This window comes from Mauremys mutica, chromosome 19 (assembly GCF_020497125.1).
Source record: "Mauremys mutica isolate MM-2020 ecotype Southern chromosome 19, ASM2049712v1, whole genome shotgun sequence".
Taxonomy (NCBI): Eukaryota; Metazoa; Chordata; order Testudines; family Geoemydidae; genus Mauremys; species Mauremys mutica.
The window spans coordinates 9,319,999-9,347,788 of record NC_059090.1 but is presented as its reverse complement, the minus strand read 5'-3'; the positions used below and the strand labels follow the sequence as shown (position 1 = coordinate 9,347,788).

Genomic DNA, 27,790 nt, shown 5'->3' with positions numbered 1-27,790 from the left:
ACTTCAGAGCACCTTACAAATTTGAGCTCTCATAAGGTACTCTTCATCCGCAGGTCTCAGGGACCTTTACAGAGGTGTGGTGTCCAATATCCCCACTTCACAGATCAGAAACCTCAGCACAGAGGCCGTGACTTGCATAAGGCTTCTTGACTTCCAGGTCTTTGTCCTACCTGCTAGACAATTCTAGTAATCTATTGTGCTGCCTGGCTGTCCGCAGCATTAAATTAGCCAACAAAGTGAATGGGATTATTTATCGCCCCTTTGTTACCAACAACTACAGAACAGGGATTGAGATAATCTCAAACTTAGTAAAGAAATGTCTCAATGGTAATGTAGGCAGAATATAGTTCCACCCTCTTCGAAAAGCATCCATCAAATACTGAGCTTCATCTATGATAGTATTCATTGGGAATTTTAATTTTTCACCTTGCTGTTAATGCTCTTGGTTCTCCGTTTTCATTTGGCCACTGGTCAGTCTTACTCAATTTTCATTTATGTGGTTTGGTGTTTGTTTGGTCTTATTTCAATGACTGCCTTACGTGGGACATCTTATATTTTACATTCTTGTGACCAAACTTCTGCTGAGGTTTTTAAATTTCCCAGACCTGCCTCATTTTTTTGTGTGTGCTCCATTCCTCTTAAGAGTGCATGTTAACCTCCTTTAAATACAGTTTTTAAAAAGAACTTGCCAAATTCTTGCCCATTCTTCCTCTTAAAAATGTGAATGAAGGTGCACTGCTAACAAATAATCCATCATGTTATTGGATCAACATCCTATCTACATACTTGTAAAGCTACTAATTAACTAGGCATATTCACTGAAAAGAAAAATGGTATAAAATTGATGTTTATCTATGAAAATTCTAGCAAATATAAACCCAGAGTGTGTGTGTGTGGTGGGTTTTTTTTTTTTTTTTGCATTCAGTTTTGTGACATTCTATCTTGGCTGGATGGTTTTCTGTCTTAAATAATTTTTCTAATAGCCTGAAGACTATTAGCCTGAATTGTTCTGGCTGCATATTTGAGGAAAGTGCAGAATAGCACTGGAATGATTGGCAAGAGAAAAGCTTAAATTAAAAATGCATAAATTTTAAAAATGAGAGACAAGGTGGGTGAGGTAATACCCTTTATTGGACCAACTTCTGTTGGTGAGAGAGACAAGCTTTTGAGCTTACACAGAGGTCTTCAGGTCTCTTCAGTCTTTAGTGACATGAAGAGCTCTGTGTAAGCTCAAAAGCTTATCTCTCTCACCAACAGAAGTTGGTCCAATGTTACCTCACCCACTTTCTGTCTCTAATGTCCTGGGACCCACACCACTACAGCACTAAATTTAAAAATGTCAGAAACCTTGGCACTGAAATGGTTTGTGGTTACTGACACTTAAGATCTCAGTTAGGAGCTGCCTCTCTGGGAAGTAACCGCCCAATAGGATTGCCAGGCATCTGGTTTTTGATTGGAAGGCCTGGTTGAAAAGGTTAGCACCGCTGACCAGGCCGTTAAAAGTCCGGTCGGCGGTGCATCAGGGCTAAGGCAGGCTCCATGTGTGGCCTGGCTCCACGCAGCTCCCAGAAGCAGCCCCTAGGCGCAGGGGTGACCAACAAAGCTCTGTGCGCTGCCCCCACCCTGAGCACTGGCTCCTGGTTCCCATTGGCCGGGAACCGTAGACAATGGGAGCTGCAGGGGTGGCGCCTGTGGGCTCAGACAGCATGCACCATGCAGAGCTACCTGGCCGCCCCTGTGCCTAGGAGCTGGACATGCTGCCCGCTTCCAAGAGCCGTGCGGAGCCAGGTCAGTCAGGGAGCCTGCCTTATCCACGTTGCGCTGTGGACCGGGAGGTGCCTGAGGTAAGCGCTGCCTGGCTGGAGTCTGAACCCCTGCTGGCTGACATCTCCTCCTTGGTCTTTTGGCTTCTTCCCAGTGATCCCTGGCTTCAGCCTTGTGCAGTACACCTTAATGGCAGGGACACCTCTGTCCATGCCCTCTCTGAGACCGTGAGGCTGGAATGAGGCTCCAGAAACTCTGTGTCCTTTAGTACCATTCTCCAGAGGTTGAGGGATTCTTGTCTCTTTTGGGATGCTCTGTGCAAAATTATCCAATACAGCAGGAGTCGTCTTAAACAGAAAACAGTAAAGAAACTGTCTGTATATCACACTCTTGTGACTACTAGGCAAAGCCCAATGAGGTAGGCTCCTCTTAGTTTAGTTGCAGAGGAAAAACAAAGAAAATCTAGAAATAAATCCCCTCTGTTTCCTGGTCACTCTGACCGCCTCTCTCTGCTGCGTAGAGAAGTCTCTTTATCCCTCCTCTGATCTGCTTATCCAATTCTAGTTGTCAGAGCTTGTGACCCTATCAGTGAGAAGTTGCATCATTTCCATGGGAGAGTTTGATCAAGAATACCATCTGGGGCAAAGCCCACAGTCTTTGTGCCGCATACAAAGACTATTGTCTCCCGTTACCCCTGGGAGGTTTCCCCACCTTCTGGTCTCCAGCATCTAGCATTTCAGAAGCCATTTTTACCTCCACCTCTCTAGACACGTGTTGCCAGTCAAGGTGACTTGACTCCTGATTTGCATGTACATTGGTTTTGGCTGTAGGCGTTTAGATGGTGCCCTCATGCTGAATTGTATTTCTGTCTCAGTGGCCACAGAGGTAGCATGGATTTATCCATTTTCCCTTGCCATGAATATTAAATCAATGTAAAAGGAGTGTAACAGCAGCCCAAGCAGTGATGGGGGCCCATCTCGTTATAAGGAGGAAGCATGGCTAGATTTGATTGGAGTGGTGGTAGGGGAATGGAGAAAACCATTAGGCAGATAGCAGCACAGCTCTGGCTTTTTTTCCTATTTCTCAGAGCTGTGTCTTGATACAACCATTTCATCTTCTTGTTTACAAGTAATGAGCCAAATCTGGCCAAGCTTTCATTCCTCCCATGTTCACGATGGGAGGTTCACTAGCAAAAGCAACTCCCTGCCAAAGAAGAAGGCGTCTCTCAATTCTTCAGTGACAGCTGAGGGGGGCATTTCATTAGCGATCCTGCTTCCAGACAGATGTCAGTGTGGCCAGACGGAGGTTTCATCCGTTTCCTGTCACCCGTTCAGATGCTACGTTTCTTTTCCTTCTTGTACAAGTTTTGGACCAGTGCCCAGGATTTGACAGGGAAGTATCTGTATAGCAGCTTGGGGCGTGTTGCTTCTTGCTATCGACTCGCTCGCTCCTGGGAAGCTGGCAGCTGTGTTTCTTTTGTGTGAGCGTTGTCATCTTGGCTCGGATGGGATGAGCTACTCTGTTCCCACCTCTACCCTAGACTCTCTATTTAGCTTGGAGGCCTGCATTGCTTTGGTGCTGTCTTTGCTGTTGGCTTTTCTCTCAGCAGAGCTCTCTGCTATAACCGTTCTCCATCTGAGCCATGCCATTTGCATCTTATGCGTGTCACTGCGGGTGCCTAGATGTTGTGACACCAAAGGACAGATGGGCCTGGTGGGCGCACCTGATGTGCGTATCCATTAATATCCCATGCATCTCTCTTTAAGTGAATAAAGTCGCCCGTTTGGGTTGCATCAGTAAACGATTCCCTGGGGTCCAGCCATCCCATCAGCTGAGCGCAACTCCCATCGAAGCTGGTGGCACCTGACGTTTGGCCCTCCCCCTGTGTGATGAATGTGTTAAGGCGCCAAGGGCTGCACTAGGTTTATCACTTCAGAGCAGTCAGTGCCCTAACTAGGACAGGCTTTCCCCAAAGGCTGGTAGAGAAAGATGGTCTCATGGGTAAGACACTGGATGGAGACTTGGGAGATCCTGGTTCTGGCACTGACTTCCTGTGTGACCTTGGGCAAATGGCTTTAACCTCAGATACTCCATGGTAAAATGGAGTAATACTTCCTGGGTCTTGTTTATGTTGCAAGTAAGAGACCGTCCCAAATCACTATGTGCATGTACAGTGCCTAGTGCAGCAGGGTCCGGATCTTGAATAGGGCCTCCATGGGTATATCTACACTGCACTGTAAACCCTGGTGCTGACTCCGGTTTTAGCCTAAGCCCCTTCCATCCACATAGAAAATAGTTTGACTTGGGCCAAGAACTCTCTGGATTTGGGCCTGCTAAGGAGGAGATTCTGAGCCGGGTCAGAACCCAGGCATTTTGCAGTATGGATACAGCTCAACTCTGGGTCGCTAGACTCGGGTCTGGAGAGTTGGCCAATGCTATCCCACAATCCCTTGGGGCTGTTTCCTAACCTTTCAATTCCAGGACTTGCCACTCACTTCCCAGGATCCGGAAGCAAACAGTGGTGCTAGAACAATGTTTGTAGAGGGGAAGGGGAGCTGAAGGCGGAAAGCATGTACTTGGGCTGTTATCGCTACTTCAAGTGGAGGGGTGCTGCTGCACCCCTCGTTCCAGCACCTATGGAAGCAATCTCCTGGTTCAAATGCAGCTGCTCATTATTTAGCGCTTCATTTCAACTGGAAACACAGATGCCACAGTACTGCCACTGCTAAAGCCAAGTGCTTGCAAGGTGGCGAGTGGCACAGAGCAAGTCAAATGACCTCGAAGGCCTGGGCAAATACTAGCAAGGCTGGTGTTTGCTATTGTGCGTTCAGCAAGGGATACATGGGACATTCAAGCTCTCGAGTAGCACAGTGTATCGTTGTCAAGTGCACAGCAGATACTGGGGGTATAGTGCATCTGGGAAGCCCAGAGGTTTTAGACAGTGGCCAGGACAATCTGCCTTTCCGACAGCTACTTCACCGTCCCAGCAAATGTTTCCAAAATGTAGTCTAGTCCTACTAGTCCCTCTCCCAATGACTGAGCAGCAGCCTCTCTCGGGTGTCCTGCTTCTGGGGAATGCAGGCGCAACAGCATTGCATGGCAGCAGACAGCATAGCTCAGGCTGAGAAGATGGGTCCTTTGACACTGCAGGGGGCATTTAAGTGCCAGAATGAAAGTACCTGATTTTTTTTAGAACTCGGCAAGGACAGTGGGGCCCAAGCCCTTGTGAAAAGTGCTGTTAACCCATTGGCGAGAGCTTAACTTCTACCTCGGCCCCCCTGCACCGCACCCAACCCTGGGGGCAGGGAAGCGCCGATTCCAACACGATGTCTGGTGATGCCATGCTGGGGCATTATTTCAGACTGAGCTCTATTGATGCCCTTTCTGTACCACTTCAGGGGGTTTGTGGGATGTCAAGAACAAATCCTGTCAGACCAACCTAATATCCTTTTTTGACAAGGTAACAAGCCTTGTGGATGGGGGTGGGGGAAGTGATAGATGTGATGTATCTCGACTTTAATAAGACTTTTGATACTATCTCATGTGGCCTTCCCATAAACAAACTAGAAAAATATAGCCTAGATGAACCTACTATGAGGCGGGTGGACCACTGGTTGGAAAAGCATACTCAGACTAGTTATCAATGGTTCACAATCAAGCTGGAAGGGTATATTGAGCAGGGTCCTGCAGGGAGCTGTCGTGGGTCCGATTTGATTCAATACCTTCATAAATGATTTGGATAATGGCAGAGTACGCTTATAAAGTTTGTAGATGATTCCAAGCTGGGAGGGGTTGCTCATACTTGGCAGAACAGGATTAGAATTCAAAAAGTTTTTTGACAAACTGGAGACAATGCAAAGTACTGTACTTAAGAGGGAATAATCAACTGCACAAACTGCAGAAAAGGATGTGGGGGTTATAGTGGACCACAAACTTAGTGAGTCAATGGTGTAATGCTGTTGTGGGGAAAAAGCGAACGTCATTCGGTGATGTATTAGCAAGAGTATTGTAAGCAAGACATGAGAAGTAATTCTTCCACTCTACTCAGCACTGGTAAGGCCTCAACTGAAGTATTGTGTCCAGTTCTGCGTGCCACGCTTCTGGAAAGATGTGGAGAAATTGGGAAAAAGTCCAGAGGAGAGCAAAGGTCCAGAAAACATGACCTATGAATAAAGACTGAAAAAATTGAGTTTGCTTAGTCTGGAGAAGAGAAGACTGAGGGGAGGCCGATGACAGACCTCAAGTATGTAAAAGGTTGTTACAAAGAGGAGGGTGATACATTTCTCCTTAACCACTGTGGACAGGACAAGAAGTAATAGGCTTAAATAGCAGCTAGGGAGATTTAGGTTTGACATCACGAAAAACTTCCTAACTGTTAAGGTAGTTAAGCCATGGAACAAATTACCTAGGGAGGTTGTGGAATCTTCATTGTTGGGTTTTTTTTTAAGAACAGGTTAGATGAGAGCTTGTCAAGGTGGGTCTAGGTAATAGTGAGTCCTGCCCCAATGCAGGGAACTGGACTAGATGACCTCTCGAGGTTCCTTCCAGTCTTATGATTCTATAATTCTGTGTCTTCTATACAGATACAGACCAGACCTGATTCTGCTTGTCCCATTGTACATGACATGACCACAGACCTAGGCGGTATCTTCAATATCTTACTTTAAATGTAACTTCCAGAGCTTGCTGATCAATGCAGATCATTCTTGCTGTTCAGTATTCTTGAACTCATGCATTTTTTTTTAAATGTAGCAACTTCTTTTCCACCCAAAATGGGGGACACCATCTTGGTGAATAACAAAACTATATCTATTTTAGATATGTGTGTGTAGCATGTCCCTCAGTTTCTCCATCTGTAAAATGGTGATGATGACACTGACCTCCCTTTGTAAATAAAGTGCTTTCCGCTCTATTGATTAAGAGCTATAGAACAGCTAGGTATCTATCATTTATTTTCTATATCAAGAATCTGTTGCTACGTGATCAATAGAGTTGTGGGGTGTACATCACCAAAGAATATGACCCATACTTTAGTGCTTATGCTCAGTCAACAATGTTTCTCTAGCTGGCATTGCCTCTTCTGAAACTGGGAACCCCTCTATCTCTTTGCCCGTTCAACTGAATAACTCCTATGGACTGACTCAGTTCTTAGAATTGCTATTTGAAGTCCCTTTAGACAGGAAACGCTGATTATGTGTTAGTCTCATTATTTCTCTGGAGGCTGTTAGGTCACATACTTGGAAATAGACCCCCCTTCTTTCCCCTCCACATACATGTTACAGCAGGATGAGCGTTCCCCAGAGAGCGCGCTCAAGGCTTTGAGTGTCTAAGTGATAGAGCCCGGATGTGAAGGCGTATCCCTGGGTTTGTGAAGGAGGCAGGCTGCCGTGCATTCGCAGGGGAATTAGTCTGTGTATTACCATGTGCAGTGCTGGTGAGCTGTTTTCAGAGTGAAAGGGCCAGCTGTTACCCCTGTGAAAAGCACATAACTATGTAGACCAGCAATTGAGCAAATTATCTTGGGGTCTGAGCTGGAGTCTGACTGGGATAGATCTTTTGGCCAACAACTGTGAAGAGAAAAGCTTATATACTGTTGCTCCTGGTTTAATTCTAGTCTGAATCTTGCTACTGAGCAGAGAGGAGCTGTGGGAAAGAGCAGATTTTGGGAGCTGGCTGACTTCTCTCTGGGTCTTCGAATGCTTGAGTCCCTTTTTCCTGGGGCTAATGGATATTAAATCCCATCCAGATGGGTCCCCTACAGAGACTCATCAATGTAGAGATCCTCATTCCGTGGTCTCAGGCCTTCGCTGTGTGGTGCAAGCCAGACAAGCTCAGCAGGTTAAATCCAGCCCTTGCTAGACTCCTTTGGGGAAGGCAGAGCACGTGCCCGTCTTTCAGGAGAGCCTCTCCCAGCTCCAGCTTTGTTTTGCCTAGCGCCAGAGGAAGCAGACACAAAGCTTTTCATGACTGGGAATTGTTTGGCCTTTGTGCTAGGTCAGCTGGAGTAAACAGGGGATAGTGAAGCTTGAATGGCGTGTGGAGGGGTGGTTTGTTTTCCAGAAGAGGAGATGAAAACAAAAATGTCCAGCTAGCCCCTGACACGTTCATTAGTGGAAAAACCACCATCGCAGACTCTTTGACTGGTGTCTGGGGAGGGGGCAGCTCGTTGATGATCCTTCATATAGGGCAGGCTGCCAGGTGGCAATGCTGGCTGTCTGGGTGGGGGTGGGGGTTAAACGCATGCTGGGTAGCTCCTGTGGGAAGGGTGACCAGTCATTCCCAAACAAGACCTTCCAATAGCCTGATTTTTCTCTTCAGTCTCCTTTCCCTATCCCACCCATCACCATCCTAGCCAAGCTCTGAAGGCCAACCTTGTTTTTTGGGTGTGGCACATCTGAAAATTTAGCCCGACTTTTTTTCTTTTCCTCTAATACTTAGCTGAACACTAGTTGTTATAACTAAGAGAGCCAATCATCTCCCAAGTATATCTGATGCAGCTTAATGAGATGGACCAATCGTATCTCAGAAATATGAATGATTGGCAGTCTGATTTGAGTGTTTGATTGTTTCCTAGCGCTTTGCTATGCTCCCAGGAGAAGCTGGACACTAGGAAAACACAACAGCTCCCACAGAGCACATCTGCTTGCTGCACATGGTGGGGTCTTACAAAGCTACTGACTCTTTCATAAAACACCTGTTTCTGAGCTTGTGGGTTCATCACTGAATTGCTGACTGACTTTTTGCCTTCTTGAACTGGGAGGTTGCAGGGAAGCAGTTTTAAAGAAACAAATGCAAAGGGAAAGTTCCATTGGAAACGACAGTAGAACCTCAGAATTACAAACACCAGAGTTACGAACTGACCAGTCCACGACACACCTCAGTGTGTACTTCCAGTTCCCAATCAGGCAGCAGCAGAGCCAACAAAAAAACCCCATAAGCTACCAAAAAAATAAAGGGAAAGCAGCATTTTTCTTCTCCATAATGAAATTTCAAAGCTGTATTAAGTCAATGTTCAGTTGTAAACTTTTGAAAGAACAATGATAATGTTTTGTTCAGAGTTATGAACATTACAGAGCTGCAAACAATCTCCATTCCCGAGGTGTTCATAACTCTGAAGGTTCTATTGTATTGCTCAATGAGCGTCTAATTCTGCCAAGAGCTGAGTCCAATCCACTATGGACTTTTCAGACATTCAGCTCCATGGAGAATCGGGCCCTATATTTGGTTACTGGAACTTGCAGCTAATCTGTTGGGTCACACTTGGCTCTTTTGACATTTACTATAGGTCCTTATTTTTCATTCTCTGTTCTCCTTCCTGATCTACCAATTTCCCTGGCTGGCTGGCGTTAGTGCTGCTGTCTGGTGCATTTGACCATGATCCCCATTGATCCTTCTCTGTTGATAAAGATTTGGCTCTTCCTTGTAGCTTTTGCCCAAAATTTTCAAAAGTGACTAGTGAATTTTGATTTTTCAGCAAGTGTAGAGCACCCACCTCTGAAAATCAGGCCCCTTCAATCACTAGTCTCTTCTGAAAATGTAGGCCTCTACTCTTAAACCACACTGGGAAGCAGCCTGCTGGAAGGGTTCGTTGAAGTGAGGAAAGGATTTCTACTTAGTGCTTGTCAGGGTATTCTAGGGAGAAGGGGCAGTTACCGTGTGGCCATGTTGCCACTGACTGGTGCACGGGGCGGCTCTACCTTTTTGGCCGCCCCAAGCAGTCATGCGCGGGAGGCGCCCCGGAGCCACGGGAGCAGCGGACCTCCCGCGGGCATGATTGCGGAGGGTCCGCTGGTTGCTCGGCTGGACCTCCCGCAGCTGCGGACGGTTCGCAGGTCCGGCGGCTCCCAGTGGAGCTTCCGCAGTCATGCCTGCGGGAGGCCCACTGGAGCCGCGGGACGAGCGCCCCCTCCGCAGTCATGCCTGCGGTAGGTCCAGCCGAGCCGTGGGACCAGCGAACCGTCCGCAGTCATGCCTGCGGCAGGTCCGGTCGTCCCAGGGCTCCGGTGGACCTCCTGCAGGCATGACTGCGGCGGGTCCGCCGGCCCAGCCTGCCGCCCCCCCGGGAAAGGGCCGCCCCACGCGCGTGCTTGCCGCGCTGGGGTCTGGAGCCGGCCCTGCTGGTGCATGTGTGCTAGCCAAGAGCATGTGCTGCTCTTTATTGCAACAGTGTGTAGTCCCCTGAGCATTCCTCTCCTCCCGGTTCAATCCTGCCTGGGATCATAGAATATTAGGGTTGGAAGGGACCTCAAGAGATCATGTAGTCCAACCCCCTGCTCAAAGCAGGACCAATCCCCAAATGGCCCCCTCAATGATTGAACTCACAACCCTGGGTTTAGCAGGCCAATGCTCAAACCACTGAGCTATCCCTCCCCCCCAGGACATACCAGGCACCGTCTGAAGATATAAATGTCTTCTCCTGCTAATAGTGACTTGCTCCTGCCCCTAATCATCCCCTAGGGTGCCGAGAGAGGCAAAGAGCAAAATTTGCTATGGTGTGCTCCATGGATTACAATGCTACGTGGATCTAATGTACCTGTTAGCAGTTGAATACGACAATAACTCTGATAGACTAATGCTAGGCAGGTCTCTGCTTCATCTCCCAGCACTTGCTGCACTAGAATTTGGCTCATCCCTTCTGTATATAATATCTGCTACACCTTCATAATGCTGGCAGTCTGGGAGACGTCAATGTTTAAAAGGGTTATGCTTGCCTGTGGCTGACTCTTTCTAAAAACCATCCCCATCCTTCTACTCCATCATAACTGTTTTGGCCTCTCAGTCCCATACACCAACTGCTTTGCCCGCCTTAAGTTTTCAAGTTACTTCACATGCTTCCAGCTTCTTCACAGTTCTTGCTTGCAATTCTGTTGTAGGCTAGATTCTGACCTCGGCTAATGTGGTATAAACCAAGAAAAACTGCACTGACTTCATGGGAGTGACCCTGGATTTTCACCAGTGGGACTAAGCAATTTGGGGTACGGACTGTCCATTGCCGTGCGTCTGTACAGGGCTTAGCACAATGGGGCTCTGACCTGGTTGAAACTTATTGGCCCTACCGCAATGTAGATGTAATGCTAAAGAGAACGGAGTCCTGGATTTCTTGTTTTTTCAGGTAGTTTGCTAGTTTGAGAAGCTAAATTAGTTCCACATCATTACTTTGAAGCTGTCCAGTAAGTGACATTGGAGCCTTTTAGTTTTGGGACTTGAAGATGAATGAATTAGTCCTTGAAGGATTTCTGAGCTCTCCTTTGGCACGACTCAGAATGGCTGAGAGAGTAATGCTAACAAAGACTGCTTATCTTGTGATGTGGAAGCAAGCTTGACCTCCCCACCTCCCCGCCGGTTAGGCCAGTTATGTACAAACAGTTTTTTGTTTATATGTGTAAAAAATAAATCAATCCAAACAAACGGGAAAGGTATTTCCTGTGTGTGAAAGGCTGTTCTGTTTATGCCACAGCAGAGACGGTCACTCCTCTTTGACCCGATTGCTGAGGATCGGATTCAAGCAAGTTACACACTTTACCTTTCTTGTGTCATGACTGGTTGTTGTACTCAGCAACGCTTCTTTATGAGCAAGAGGAATGTGCCTGTACTGGGACATGAGACCTGCTGTGTGAATACTCCACTCGGATCCTCTTAATAGCTTGACCCTCCAGTATTAAGAGTTCCGCTACCCACAGCCAATTGGGGATACAGGGAGGATGATCAATCAATCATTTTCTGTACAGTCTCTTCAGATTCTCTTACTCATGTATCCAGATCCACTGGTTCCCAAACCTCCTTCTGGGAAGCACTGTGGTCTATTAGTTAGAGGTTGATACTGGCCACTCTTGGAGACAAGACAGCGGGCTAGATAGACCACAGGTTTGATCTAGTCTTCCAATTGCTAGGATTGTTAGTCTCTGGGTTCTCTTCCAAATTCTGCCACTAACTTGTTTACCCTACTATAAGTTACTTGCACCCGTTGCAGGTGAGTTGTGAAGCTTGGTAACTGATTATCTGTAAAGTGCTCTGAGAGCCTTCACTTAAAGGAGTTATGCAAGTGCCATGTTACCGTTTTGATGTTCTCTTGTGTTGGCAGACTTGAGTTGGCATTGAACTGGTGAGCTAGAGAGGAAAGGCTCCCTAGACAATTACCAGCCCCTTGAGCCCTATTGCACTTTTCCCCCATTTCTCCAACTGATGTTTCTCCGCTATTTTCCTCCTCGTCCAACTGGTAAGTAGCCTCCAAGAGTGAAAACTATTCTTCTGTGTCAATTGGATAGTGAGTGTTGTAAAGTGATCATTCCCCTCTATTCAACATTGGTGAGGCCTCATCTGGAGTACTGTGTCCAGTTTTGGGCCCCACGCTACAAGAAGGATGTGGAAAAATTGGAAAGAGTCCAGCAGAGGGCAACAAAAATGATTAGGGGGCTGGAGCACATGACCTATGAGGAGAGGCTGAGGGAACTGGAATTGTTTACTCTGCAGAAGAGAAGAATGAGGGGGGATTTGATATCTGCTTTCAACTACCTGAATGAGGGGTTCCAAAGAGGATGGATCTAGACTGTTTAGTGGTACCTGATGACAGAACAAGGAGTAATGGTCTCAAGTTGCAGTGGGGGAGGTTTAGAGTAGATATTAGGAAAAACTTTTTCACTCGGAGAGTGGTGAAGCACTGGAATGGGTTACCTAGGGAGGTGGTGGAATCTCCTTCCTTAGAGGTTTTTAAGGTCAGGCTTGATGAAGCCCCGGCTGGGATGATTTAGTTGGGATTGGTCCTGCTTTGAGCAGGGGGTTGGACTAGATGACCTCCTGAGGTCTCTTCCAACCCTGATGTTCTATGTTTCTATGAAAGTACTCTGACAATGGGTCCACAGCCCTCTCATTCATTACTCTAGGCACTACTGTAGTCTTCACCATCTTGTGATGTAGTGATATAACATCACGTTGTGTGGTACATCAGGCTCTGATGCAGTGTCATGTGATGAAGTTGCAATGTTGTCCTGTGACACTGTGCAAAGTCAGAGCAAACTGAGGTCTCCCATCTGTCCAAGGCTTGCTAGCAAGAAACTGGACAGTGCCATGAGCATCTGATTCCTTCCAGGAAATTCAGGATGCATGGTAATGCCAACTGAACCTCAAATCGGTCATGTCCCAAGAAGTACCTGACTCCTCTTGCTATGAGGAGTAAACCTACAGCTAATTCCTGAGTACTGTGGTGACTGCCAAGATTCCAGCGTGGCTTAAGCCATTCTCCGCACTTCATAATGAAGTTTGAGAGAGTTTTAACGTCTTGGTGTTGGCAAGAACCACGATTTGAAATTGCTCTGTACTTGGAGACGAGCTGGCTCTGAGCACTGATAATGGGACAGAGGCTTTCATCTCCAGGTCAAATACAGCTGAGTTGTTAGTGACGAAGTCATGATCTTCTGACTGCTGGTTGAGGGCTTAAGCCAGGCAAGATGGGCTTTGGGCTGCCAGTACAGGACTCTGAGTCAGGAGGCCTCGGTTCTGTTCCTGACTCTGCAAAGGATGTTTTATGAGACTCTTAACAAGGCATTTCATGTCTCTGTGCCTTAATTTTGCCATAGGACTGCGGGCCTATCTATAGGTTAGGCTTGGTGAGAGGCTTATCTCCTTATTGACCTCCAGGTTCTTTGATACCTGTGGATGGGAAGCGCTGTAGAAGTGCGAAGAACTAGGTGAAGTGATTTGCCTCTGTTCAGCCCTGAGTAGAGAAACGTCTCGCTCCTAGGTGGCACGCTTGCTGGCAGTTCAGCGCCGAGGCCAAGGACTGACTGGTCCAGGGAGACTGAATTATTCTCCCAGGTCAGGGTTGTGGCATGTTGTGAGGGAGCTTGCGCCACTGCTGCTGACGCAGTACCTGTCCTGTGGATAAATGGAGAAAACTTGTCCGTCTCCCGAGTGGGCAATCGGCATAAATATCGCTTACATGCTTATAGTAGCGGAGGCCCCCACTTGTGTTCAGTGCACGAGGGGGCACCCCTTGCTGGTATGCTTGCATTACCGCTGCTGCTAACAAATTAACCTTACCATTTGTATTGCAAGACCTTTTCTGATATGATCCCACACTGAGACCTCTAGGAATCAAGGTTGGTTCTCCTTATTTAGTGCTCCATTTGGTGACATAAGCTCTTCTTGGTTCACCTTTCTTCCACGCTCAAGCATACAGTTCATCCTCTGATCATGATCACACCAAAAGTGCGAGGGACTTGCTTCCAATGCCGGACTGCCTGTTTACTCTTGTTCTAAGGCAGAGATCCCCCTCATCCCAGCAGAGGGCAGCCCATGCCAATAGAGGGAGACTGCGCATCCCTTCTGAGAATCACTTTCTCTGTAACTGGCCCTGGGTATTGCAGTACACTAGAGTAATACTGGGCTTGGTGACAGAGCTCCACCTACTGGCGTTTCTAGATATTGCAAGTCACAGGCGGTTCCTGCTGGAATGCTGTACGTTTTAAGTCTGTCACATGGTGTAAGTTTCCCTACAAGAATCCATAAAGCCACAATGCAGAGTTCCTTAGTCCCCCTCACCCCTTCAGTCTCTCCTCCTCCTGGCCACGCCCCAGTTCATTGTATCTGAGTATAAATGTGAGAGCACGTTTATAGAATATAACTTACACATTTTAAAACCTTCCACTGCGTTCTCCTGAAGTTTCTTAGTGACAACAATTACTCCAGCTAATGCAGGGAAACCTAATTTGCTGTTTGTTTTTTTTGTTTGTTTTTGGACAGGGCCAAATTTTCAAAAAAGAAGCTCAGGATGTGCATGTAGTTGCATATATAAATTTGCCTGTGGCAATAACATGATTGCACACGTGTCAGGCGATGGTGTGTGCAAATCGCTAGTTCTGATGGCTATCGAGACTATCACCAGATATGTTCACTATGATTTGCATTGTAATAGAGCCTAGATGTCCCTACTGAGATTAAGGCCCTGTTTTGTTAGGTGCTGTGAGGGAGAACCTGCCCCAAAGAGCTGCTTATAGATAAGACAAAGAAAGGAGGAGTTATCTCAATTTAACAGAAGAGAAACTGAGGCATAGATTAAATGAGGTCACAAAGGGAGTCAATGGCAGAGCCAGGAATTGAGCCCAAATCTCCTGGATCGCATTCTGGTGTTCTAACCACAAGATGATCCTTGCTCATTTTGGTGTGTACAGTCATGCTAATTGTATGTCCCAGTGTCGATACACAACTTGTATGTCCTGTGTTTGGCCTCCCTTGTTGCAAACTGATCCTCTGATATTATGGTATGGAGAAATGTAATGTATATGTGGGACTGTGTTTAGTGAATATCTACCAAAAAAAGGAAGAGGAGTTCTGGGAAATACTGGGTTTGGCACGTGGAGAGTTAAATACACGCACGCTTCTCTTAATCCCGCACCCATTCACGAGCAAAGCCATTGAGTTCAGCAGTGAGTAAGCACAGCAGGATCAAACCCACAACGTGCCGATTCCCTCACCCAAACCCACCTGGCAACCTTGTATTTTGTTGGGCAGTTGGATGTTGGGATTGTCCTCTCTGTACAGAATGGGTCAAACTGGCAGTGATGCTCTGCAGGATGGAGAGATGCAGTTTGCTGACTTCTCGTTTCTGTTAGTTACAGGACTCTTATCAGGCCCACGTACAAAATGTCTTACCGAACGGTGACCACCCTGGAATGGAGGTGCTGTCCTGGGTTCACAGGGAGTAACTGCGAAGAGGGTAAGTCAACTAGAAATCTGTATCTCTTCCCACAGAGTCTTGGTGGGACAGGAGGAATTGGGTTTGGGTGAGTTTATTTTGGCTGAGTTGCTTTTCATTTCCTTAGTTCACCATATGTGGGTTTTTTTTCTTTTCTCTTCCAAAAAAACTCCATTAACGTTAATATGAAACCCAAACACAAATTTTTGTATTGCAAGCCAAGTTCTAAAAGGAGAGCATGGCAGGTGAGTCTGGAAGCCATGTGTATGCCAACTGTGCTTTCAGAAACCTGCAGTGGGTAGCAGAGTACCCAGCCGTGACTTGAGCATGGAAGTTTGCCGCTGGTGGATGGCAGTGATGAATTTTTGGTTTGATGCTCCCATTGTGCTCTCCTTCAGAAAACATGAATCCTGCATGCAAGCATGTCTCATTAGAGGAAATGTCCTTCATGTTAAATGCAGGCCTCTTTCCCCCCACGTCCCACATGTATTTTGAGATGTAGCTCCATTTTATTACCATCGATTACGGAGGTCAATGAAATTGAATCGTGAACCACTACTTATAGGCTATTAAGTTTATGCTAAAGAAATTGAATCATTCATCTTCTAGAGCTTCTTTATTACTGTGTCCCATATTTAAGCCTGGGAAGGTTACAAAGTAGACCTACGTCTATCCAAAACAAAGCTGTGTCCCCAGAGATTTAGTAACTGAAATTACTCACTGTCCTCACTACATGTGGATAATTTTTAGTTTATACCATACACAGCACAATTCAGAGTTTCTGCATTTGACAGCAGATCTGTCACATTCAAGAAAATGAGTTCCATTTTTTTTCCAAAGGAAGAAAGGAAAAGGGTTTTCCTTTTTCTCACCTCAGCTGAAGATGAGTGTGATTTTTTTTTCTCCTTCACTTTTTCTTTAGCTTATCTGCAGTCTCCAGGGTTTATGAATGTGCTGAGCTTACGCATGTCATATCTCTGATACAGGATCATCAAGACTCGAGTCTTGCTATGAATGTTGTGTGGTTACAAGTGGGGGAAGGCAGACTGGGGTAATCTGGGCCCTGGATTGACATGTAATTAAGGTTGGGATCGGCATGAGAGCCATTGGCTGTTAAACAAGGAGTTATCCAGGAGTGTTCAACTTATCTCATACCAGGCATTCTGTGACCATGTCCCGCCACAGGCAGCCCTGGTTTGTTTGTGCCATTAGGTCATGGCATTAAGCACACCACAGACAACTCAAGTGAATCTGTAAACTATAAATTGTCCTGTGAAGGTTGCAGTAAACGGAGAGCATGGTCCTAAGCTGGTCACTTTATGTTGCTGTGGAAATAGTAGCCTCCCAAACCTCATGGAAATCTAAACCTAGTAAAGCTACCACAAAGCAAGCCCTGCAGCTCAGCTTCTCATTTTAGCAAGGTACTGAAGAGAATGAATCAGAAAGAGAGAAGGCCTGGAATGCAGTGAAATAATGGCCAAAGGTCAGCTTGGTTTAACTCACAGCATTGAATGGTGGCATGGAAGTTTATGATAGATGTGGCAAAGGACCAGTTATTGGCAACACACCCAGCAATGAAGGTTCAGCCTGGTACAGAGTTCAAATTGAGCTGAGCAGCCCCTCAGTAGATCTGCACAGATGTAAGTGATTACAGCTTAGTAAGCAATTCCATAGATGTAAAAAAGAATCCTTCTCCATCCCTGTATCTGCCTCGGGAGAGTAATGGGAGTAGAAAGCCATAGACATTTGCGGACTTTCTCAAACAAGCAAGACTGAATACTTATGGGTGTAGGTCTGTTGAATGAGGTGACAATTTTATGGAGCCACTTCTCAGTGTAGAATTAAGCCGGCGTGACTTCGCACACCCATAAGGCTGAAGTGACTTGTAAACTTCCCCTGTTGGACTTTATCCCCTGAGCCCTGAACCAACCAAACTGAACTCTGCCCTGTGAGGGTCATCCTATCATCATTACCCAGTCCGCTCAATTATTCATGCCCACAACTATCCATAACCTGTTTGTATGAGTGAGGTACCCTCACTGCTTGCTGGCTGTACCCTGAACTCACCCACCGTAGACCCCGCATTGGGGACATGACAGACTGTGTATATGTATATGCTGTCCAATACCAAAACACTAACATCCCCCTACAACCTGTATGCTACCCCCAATGACACAATAACTGACGCTTCAAACACTTTGTATCGTTTATTTTTAAATATTCTCTAATAAACTTTAAGGCTGTGGCTACACTTAGCGCTTCAAAGCGCTGCCGCGGCAGCGCTTTGAAGCGCTAAGTGTAGTCAAAGTGCCAGCGCTGGGAGAGAGCTCTCCCAGCGCTGTCCGTACTCCACCTCCCTGTGGGGAATAACGGACAGCGCTGGGAGCCGCACTCCCAGCGCTGGGGCTTTGACCACACTGGCGCTTTGCAGCGCCGCAATTTGCAGCGCTGGAGAGGGTGTGTTGTCACACCCTGCTGCAGCGCTGCAAATTTGTAAGTGTAGCCAAGCCCTAAATCTGTCCCTTTCAGGCTTAGATACAGTGTTCCAGAGTGTTGACAAGGGGAAAGTCAGTAGCAGCCCCATGTTCACACTCCTTTCAAAACATCTGGAGCAATTGATAATCCCAGCTCCTGAAAAACGAACCCCTATCAGTAGAACTGAGAGTTGCTACTTCCTTTCTAGCAAGGGTGTTGACCCTAGTGGCTTGTACTGGGAGGAAAAAAAAGAGTGAAAATCATCTGCTAAAAGGGACATAAAGAGAAATGAATTTAAATTGATCTGCTATTGTTCCAGTAATGTTAGGTGTTAGTCTCACTAATCTTTCAGTTGCAACTTTCTCTGTATTTTCGATTTTTGCTTAGTACATTTGACAGCACTTGATAGAGGATCGGTTTCACAGTTTCCCGTATATGGTCAGTTTCCTATGGGAGGTATATGTGTGTGGGGAACAGCAATCAGGGACAGAGAACAAAAAAAAGTGATTAGGAAACTGCATGCATAAAAAAACAATTTGAAAAAGTAGTAATTTGATGTTCTTCCCCTTCTCCTAATTCTCTTTTGCTTTTATTTTTTAACTGTCTCTTTAAATCTGTGAATGCATTTTGTGCTGAAAAGTTAGTGTGGCTGCATGAGTATAATTGGGGTCAGAATTTGCTTTGTTTTTAAGGTACATTCTGACCACAATATGAAAGTCCTGTCCCTTAGATAACTACACTGTACTGCTCCCTTTGGTCTTATTTAATGTGGATGGTGAACAACAGTGACCACAACTGATGGCCCCAGCCTTCCACTTGCTTAAGAGGAGCCTTGTTTTCTTTCTGTGTCTGGAGGCTGCGGTCTCCTTTCCAAGTGGCACTGCCTTTTCACGCCTAGAGCTGATTACAACTATAGAAAATTTAGGGTAGAGCACAATAATTGTGAGGCAGTTTGGGGAATGAGAGATGGTGAAGCAGCATGTTTTTAGGGACCTCTCTTTAGGCCACATTTTGTGGTGTGAGGCTCCGAAAGCCCAGTCTCTCACTCCTGCCTTAATCCACAGCAAACAGCTACAATGCCAATCCTGCTTTTTATGATTCCTGAGTGGTGTTTCTGGAGGAGCCAATGTGGCCTCTCCGGGGAATGGATCTTTATTAGCTTCCTTTGTAAAAGGATTTTGTCTTTTTATTTCTTTCCCATTTAAAGGATGGGAGGACCCAACTTCAGTAATGTCTGCAGCACCGCCACCCCCCACAAACCCAGGACATGTAGGGGAGCAGTGATGGTTTGTCCTTGTTCTCCCATGGCTGGGCCTGGGTTTCTCTAGCGATGGGGGAGTGTGGGATGGAAGGCTGGTTCAGCTGCACTCTGAATTTCTTGAGGTGCTCTGGCTGTCACAGCCTTCTCTCATTGGATGTCTGTCCTCCCCCAGGGCACTCCCTCTCCCTTCAGTAATGTACTGCACATTGAGGGAATGAACAATTGTTAAACTCCGTAGAGTATTACCAAGTGTCTTGACCTTTAGCTAATAGGTTCAGTTTGAGAAAGTAACCACTTAACTATCACCAGCTGGCGGGCACCAACTTAATGCTGATGGCTGCAGATTGTTTGGATTAAAATTTATCTCTGGAATTTAACTCTTGCATTGCAGCTGACAAAGAAGAATCTCAGCTTTAGGGACTCTTGTGTGTGTGTGGGGGGGTTGCTTTACTCCTTCATCTGCTGAATAGGGGACAGCTGCTTTAATTATCCTCTTTAAATCACTCTGCCCTTAGAGGGAAGCTGCCCTATGCACACCCCACCTCTTTCTCCTCAGAACATGTCAACATTTGAAAAGGCCCAGCTAATTCCTGCACTATATTTCTGCAGATCTCTGAACAGCTAGTTGATTAGGTGGTTCGCTAGATGGGTCCCCAGATTGCACCAGACCTTAAACTGCTTCTTGCAACAAACTGCTTGCTCTGCATTGGACAAAGAGGGAGACTTGACAGAAACGAGTCTGGTGAGCTTAACTGTTGGTGGATAATTTTTATTTTTCCTTCTTTTTTTTAAAAACTGGAGCCCTCGCTAGGACAGGAAATGAATCCACTGAGCCACCCAGTCTGCTGTATGCTGATATAAAGAACATATGGAAGAGGGCAGTGCAGAGGTGAAGTGGTTTCGCTATTGCAATCATGCATCAAGCTGATTGATTTGAATCCAAGATGATGCTGACATTTCAACTCAAGCTTTTTTCTATTCCCCCCCTCCCTTGAAGGCTGAAAGTTCAAAGCCAAGAAGAATCTCCTGGGAGAGGAAAAGGATCCCTGGTCTATTCAGGGGGGTCAGCACTGCATTACCATTAGCCAGCTAGTGAAGACCTTGTTTTACTTTACAAATAAGACATAGATTTTTTTTTTTTAAACTCAGATTTAGGATAGTATCCAATAAGCTATTTACCCTTCAAACAAAGTGATGACAGAGTATTTGGGACTGCTCCCTGCCTAGACTAACCCTCCACTGTTAAGGTGACACTATTGTGTCTTTAAAGGTATGTTTTTAAAAAATATATATATTTTTTTTGTGTGGTGGGTTTTTTTTTTTTTTTTAAAATAGGATTAGGAAGTCAGTGATCCTGGTTCCAGTAATAGTCTGAATGATAATTAACTCTCTCTGGTCCTTTGCATTCTTTTAAATGCTCTTGAGATGAGCATATAACAATTTAATAGTAAAATGATTTGTGTGTGAAGGATTCAAAACATTTATTAGTGTTTGTGTTATAGTACCCAGGAGCAAACAGCCAACCAACATGGAGTAGAGAACATGGTAGAGGGGTGTATGGAAGTGAGTGATAGTTTGGTGTGCCTGGGATTTCTAAAAGAGCCCGAGGAAGTTAGGCTCCCAACTCCCTGAATGTATCTGAGAAAAAGGAAAACTCACTGTTGAAACAAAAAAAAAACAGGAGTACTTGTGGCACCTTAAAGACTAACAAATTTATTTTAGCATGAGCTTTCGTGAGCTAAAGCTCACTTCTTCGGATGCATAGAATGGAACACACAGACAGGAGATATTTATACATACAGAGAACATGAAAAGGTGGAAGTATGCATACCAACAGGCAGAGTCTAATCAATTGAGATGAGCTATCGTTAGCAGGAGGAAAAAAAACTTTTTGAAGTGATAATTAAGATGGCCCATAGAAGGTGTGAGGAGAACTTAACATAGGGAAATAGATTCAATTGGTGTAATGACCCAACCATTCCCAGTCTTTGTTTAAACCACAGTTAATTGTATCTAGTTTGCATATTAATTCAAGTTCAGCAGTCTCTCTTTGGAGTCTGTTTTTGAAGTTTTTTTGTTGCAAAATTGCCACCTTCAAGTCTGTCACTGAGTGGTTAGAAAGGTTGAAGTGTTCTCTCACTGGTTTTTGAATGTTATGATTCCTGATGTCAGATTTGTGTCCATTAATTCAAGTTCAGACTGCTGAACTTGAATTAATATGCAAACTAGATACAATTAACTGTGGTTTAAACAAAGACTGGGAATGGTTGGGTCATTACACCAATTGAATCTATTTCCCTATGTTAAGTTCTCCTCACACCTTCTATGGGCCATCTTAATTATCACTTCAAAAAGTTTTTTTTCCTCCTGCTAACGATAGCTCATCTCAATTGATTAGACTCTTCCTGTTGGTATGCATACTTCCACCTTTTCATGTTCTCTGTATGTATAAATATCTCCTGTCTGTGTGTTCCATTCTATGCATCCAAAGAAGTGAGCTTTAGCTCACGAAAGCTCATGCTAAAATAAATTTGTTAGTCTTTAAGGTGCCACAAGTACTCCTGTTTTTTTTGCGGATACAGACTAACACGGCTGCTACTCTGAAACCTGTTGAAACAAAGGCACTGCTGGGCTGGAATGTGAGAACCAATCTGCATCAGCAATGCTGCACAGTGGTTCTCACTAGGTGAAGGGAAGACGGATTTATAATTAAACTGGAGGGAGAATTTTAAGCAGGCAGGATATAGTTACATAGGCAGGATTTGGTTAGGACACCAGGATTATTACTCCTTCCCTCCCAGAAAGCTTTGAGATACGGGGTCAATATTTCATTTTTGCGTCTCTTCTGTAAAAACACAGATGATTTTTAAAATGCTATGTCTGGGGTTTTTCTCTAATTTCTTCAATTTTGATCTTGGTTTATATGAACCCAGGGCAGTTCCTTAATCTGTGCCTCAGTTCCCCATCAGTCAAATGGGGGTAAGAGCACTTTCCTATCTCACAAGTATTGCGAGGATAAATACAGTAAAGGTTGTGAGGTACTTTGAGATCTACGGATGAAACATGCTATATAAGAGCTAGGGCCAGTTCTATACCAACAATATATTTTACTTAATAATGGTGTATGTAGATCACAAATTGCTTTAACATATGTGGGTAAGCATCATTAGCCACTGAATCACATTGCCTCCTTCCTATGTGCTTTCCTGTGACAATATTTCTAATGCTCCAATTAATTTGTGTTTCTCCACATCATTAGTGCACAATGCTTTGGAAATAATCAGATACACCATGTTAACTTACCTATTAATGTGGGCAAGATTTTTTGCCAGCGGTATATAATTGCTGCTATTTCACATTTTTCTTCATGCACTTGGAAGATTTACAGCAGTACCCAAAATCTCTGAGAATAGTGTGGCTAGGTAAAGGCATGGCCCTGCGTATTCTGTCTTATTCACTTCTAATACTCTGTTTCCCAGTTTGATAAAAAAAGAATCCAACCGCTGTGTGCATCAAGCAAGCCTTCCTTTAGGACAGGGAAACCCTTTCACAGATGTAGACATCTGAACACTGATTCAGGATCAAGGAAGTTTCACACTACAACTTCTGGACCTGATGCTGATTTTGAATTCACCGGTCTAAATTGGGAGAAATTCAACAGATGTAAAAGGTGTGTGTGTGTGTGAGAGAGAGAGATATCAAAATTGTCTTTCTTTCACAACAGAATGAGCACCACAACCTATAACAGTTGTAGGCTAAGGAGGTTAAAGGGTGACTTTTCTTGTGGCTAAATCAGCGCACTGAGTGTTAACACCTTGGCTTCTATACTCACTGTTGCTGCTTTCACACCATGTGACTTCAGGTGAGTCAGTGAACATTACTGTCTTGGTGAATTGTGTAAATACATGATATATCTGCCTACCGTGCAGCGATGTTATGGAGCTTCATTGATGTGTTTGTATCGTACCATGGGGGTCCCGGTTCGTGACTGGGGTTTCTAGGTGTTACTGCAGTACAAATTGTTTTGAGAATCCTGTGTGTCTTAATTTACCTTAAATGGCCCCTTCCAATGTGCTTTAAATTCTGAAGCATCTCAACCAATATTTTATAAGGATTATTTAACATCTCCTTCAAATATACAAAGTGAGCAGCTGACCCCATTACAGTGAGAACTCAAGATCCTCTTAAAATTATCCATACAGCACATGTAGCTGAGTAACGAGGGAAATGGAGGGGATGCCAGGACTAAGTGACCAATAAAAATGTTGATTTTCTTCAGTTACAGTAAGTTTAGTTGTAAATTACTCTAAATATTTCACTTAGCTGGTGAGACTCGGTCTTGTCCATTTTCCTAAGTGATGCGCTGTGTCTGAGTAACACCCTACAAAACTGAAATGCATTGTACTTACAATTGTGTCCCAATAAAAGGAACATTGAAATTTGATCTTGTTTTCCTCAATCTAATTTTTGTCTTTTTGATGATTCATAGATTCTTTTTAAGGTGAGCAGGGACTTTTAAGATTTTAGTCTCACTTTCTGCATAACACAGGCCAAAGAAGCTTACCCAGTAATTCCTGCATCAAGCCCGTAACTTCTATTTGAGCAACATCATATCTTCTCAAGTGATGGAGAATCCATTACATCATTTGATAAGTGGTTCTAATAGTTAATTACCCTCACTATTAAAAATGTTCACCTTATTTGATCAGGGGGCTGGGGCACATGACTTTTATGAGGAGAGGCTGAGGGAACTGGGCTTGTTTAGTCTGCAGAAAAGAGTGAGGGGGGATTTGATAGCAGCCTTCAACTACCTGAAGCGGGGTTCCAAAGAGGATGGAGCTCGGCTCTTCTCAATGGTGGCAGATGACAGAACAACGCACAATGGTTTTCAAGTTGCAGTGGAGGAGGTCTAGGTTGGATATTAGGAAACACTATTTCACTAGGAGGGTGGTGAAGCACTGGAATGAGTTACCTAGGGAGGTGATGGAATCTCCATCCTTAGAGGTTTTTAAGGCCTGGCTTGACAAATCCCTAGCTGGGATGATTTTGTTGGTGTTGGCCCTGCTTTGGACTAGATGACCTTCTGAGGTCTCCCAATCCTAATCTTCTTTGATTCCATGCTTCTATTTCTAGCCTGGGTTTCTCTCTCTTCATTTTCCAGCTATTAGTTCTCACTCTGTCTGCTTCTATTTATGAGGAATCTTTTCTAGATAGTTATCATGTTGCCTCTTAACTTCTCTTTGGTAAGCTAAGTTGAAAAGATTCCTTAGGATGGTTGAAAACTTTTTATAACAACATTGGTGTTTTCGGACACTGTCAGATTCTCAATGGCAGAGACTTCTAATGTTAGAGCAATGGACTTGAACTCCTACTTCTAGGGCTTGACTCTGAAAAATGCAGATCCGCTATGAGTTCTGCTGAAGTCAGTGGAAGTTCTGGATGCTCAGCTCACTTGAAAATGAGACTCTGGAGCAGGGGATGGCAACCTTTCAGAAGTGGTGTTCCGAGTCTTCATTTATTCACTCTAATTTAAGGTTTTGTGTGCCAGTAATACATTTTAATGTTTTTAGACGGTCTCTTTCTATAAGTCTATAATATATAACTAAACTATTGTATGAATGTAAAGTAAATAAGGTTTTAAAAATGTTTAAGAAGCTTCATTTAAAATTAAATTAAAATGCAGAGCCCCCCGGACCGGTGGCCAGGACTCGGGCAGTGTGAGTGCCACTGAAAATCAGCACATGTGCCATAGGTTGCCTACCCCTGCTCTGGATTTTCTCCATGGCTCTGCCACTCATTTTGCTGTGCAAGCAAATTAACCACTCAGCCTTAGTAAAATCGGGTTATCTCTCTACCTTGTGTGAATGTTGGGGCTTAACATTTGCAAAGCACTTGGTCCTACTAATACCCTGCAAAGTTTTATCAACAACCATAAATTGGGAGGATGGGTATAAATCATTCGCTCATCCCATAGATAAAGAAGGCATTTCTAGGTTTGCATTACTCATAGGATGAGGCGCCAGAGAATAAGTATAAATTTGGACCTTGGTTTTTAAAAGGGAATCAAGGCCTTTTAAAATCTGGTGAGACAAGTTTGTCAATGGTGTAGAAAGACTCTATAGCCTAACTCGTAGTAGTAATGCTGTACTTGCTAGGGGAATGATGATGAAGCTGGAATAGCAGCAGTCCTCAAAGTTTATTGAACTAATGGGTGGCGGGAGGGAGTGTTTTGTGGTTATAATAGGGATTGGAATCAGGACACACGGATTCTGTTTCTGGCCATTATGGGCTCACTGAGAGACCTCGAACAAATCACTTCTGTACCTCAGTTTCACTATCTTTGTAATGGAGATAATACTTCAAAAATATTGACTCTCAATTCAGAATGTTTAAGCACTGTGAGTTCTTACGGTGAAAGAAAATATGGATTCTTGTTGCCATTGTACTCTTTCTAAAAGCTTCCATAGGATTTAGGGGATCACTCGAACAAATAGGGACTAGATGATTTCAACAGTTCTTAAATGACCTCTTGCTATGAAAAGTATTCCTCCAAACTATTTGACTACTTCCAACCTCTGAAGAAAACTGGCACTGGTTTAGGGTTAAATCTGTAATCCAGAGTTTGCCCAGATCTAATTAAATCTAAATTGATCATTTGAAGGAGTAAAGAAGGGCATGAACAGCAATGCTCAGCTAGCTGGCTGCATTAGCAAAGATTAATTAGCGTCCTGGAGGGCATCCGGCATTTGACTACTGCTGTTGTCTTCCTGGGCTACATTTTCAAAGCTCTCAGGACCTATAACTGTGGCCAGCTTTTTTTTTACCCCCTGTGACCAGCAATTCTCTTATTTAGGCACCTACATGAATAGGCTTCCAAGGGAAGTTGGGGAATCTCCATCACTGGAGGTTTTTAAGAACAGGTTCGAGAAACCCCTGTTGGGGATATTCTATGTTTACTAGCCCTTCTCTCGCCTCTTACCATCCACCCCCATTTATACCCCTCCCTATGAAGCCCTCCCCGCACTGCAGCCCCACACGCCTCTCCCTGTATTCCCCCCACTTCTTCTTCTTCTCTCCCAGAAGCATTCACATATCTAATTTCCTACCCCTCCCCATACCTTGATTACATTCTCCCCAAAATAAAATTGCCACCCAGGATTCTCAAATTATAGCGACCTCCAGCCAATCAGTCCAAAACTCCTTTTTTCTTCTTCTGTGAGGGCTTGTGATTAATGTTAATTGTTGGCTGTGAATTCACCTTCAATCTCAGTGAGGTCTGTGATTCATCCAGTTATTAGCACACCAGGACATTTGAGAGGGGGTTCCAAAGAGGATGGAGCTTGGCTGTTCTCAGTGGTGGCAGATGACAGAACAAGGAGCAATGGTCTTAAGTTGCAGTGGGGGAGGTCTAGGTTGGATATTAGGAAAAACTTTTTCACTAGGAGGGCGGTGAAGCACTGGAATGGGTTCCCTAGGGAGGTGGTGGAATTTCCCTCCTTAGAGGTTTTTAAGGTCAGGCTTGACCAGGGCTGGCTCTAGGTTTTTTTACCACCCCAAGCAAAAATTTTTTTTGGCTGCAGTGCCCTCCCCCACCCACACCCCCTGCTGCCCCAGCCCTGGGCTCCCCCCGACCAGTGCTGACTCCACCCGTGCTCCCCTCACCTCCAGCTGGTCCAGCACTGGCAGGGTCGGGGTAAGCAGCAGGGCTCCCGGGCCGCACCTCAGCCCAGGGTCCCTCCAGGACGGGCTGGGACCCGGGAGGGCAGAGCCGGGGGACTGCCCTGGCAGGGGGCTGAGGCGCTGGGGCAGGGTAGCCCCAGAGGGAGCAGAGCCTCGGAGAGCGGGACGTGGGCCCCGCCCTCTATAGCCGCCCTTACGCTGCTTCTGTCCGCCCCGCCGCAGTCCCTGGGCGGTTCAGGCTGCTTTGCCCTGCCCCGGCTGTGGCACTGGGGGGCAGCCGCCCTGTGGCACCTGCAGGTGGCTTTGTGTGCCCTCCGGGGTGGCCCCCAGCCCGAGTGTCCCCTGCTTGGAGCCTGCCCGGCCCAGCCACAAGGTGCGGGCGCTGCTCCCCCATGGCTCGAACTGCAGTGGCCTCAGGGTGCCTCCCGCGCACGATGCGCTGCTGCTGCCAGGGCCGGCTCTACGCTTTTGCTGCCCAAAGCGCGCGCGCAAAAAAAAAAAAAAAAGAGAAGATGGCCGGAATGCCGCCCCTGAAAATGTGCCACCCCAAGCACGTGCTTGGTTTGCTGGTGCCTAGAGCCGGCCCTTGGCTGAACAAAGCCCTGGCTGGGATGATTTAGTTGGGTTTGGTCCTGCTTTGAGCAGGGGGTTGGACTAGATACCTCCTGAGGTCCCTTCCAACCCTGATATTCTGTGATCTCCCAAGCTATTTAAAGGGATAATACTCAATTCCTATACCCAGGTCTCAACTCTGACCGGCCATGCTCACGGCTTGGCAAACTCTGCTTTCAGGCAGTGTGTTGCCCGAATCGGCTCTGCTGTGGAGTTCCTGGAGTGTGTGGTAACTGTTTGGAAGGGGGCGCAGCCTGATGAGAGAGCTTTCTCGCATCTGTGCCTCATGACTACTTAGCCAGGCTCAA

The 27,790-nt window shown here is 45.5% G+C and overlaps 1 protein-coding gene across 5 annotated transcripts in view; it reads left to right on the top strand.

The window, feature by feature from the left end:
* Positions 1-27,790, top strand: part of COL26A1 (collagen type XXVI alpha 1 chain) — a 224,745-nt gene that overhangs the window by 39,153 nt on the left and 157,802 nt on the right. For 4 of the 5 annotated variants that reach the window (XM_044993587.1, XM_044993586.1, XM_044993584.1 and 1 more), the window contains exon 3: positions 15,372-15,475. In XM_044993587.1, the coding sequence (XP_044849522.1) occupies positions 15,372-15,475 (104 nt within the window). The remainder of the gene's footprint in view (positions 1-15,371; positions 15,476-27,790) is intronic. The other variant, XM_044993585.1, reaches the window with a different exon arrangement.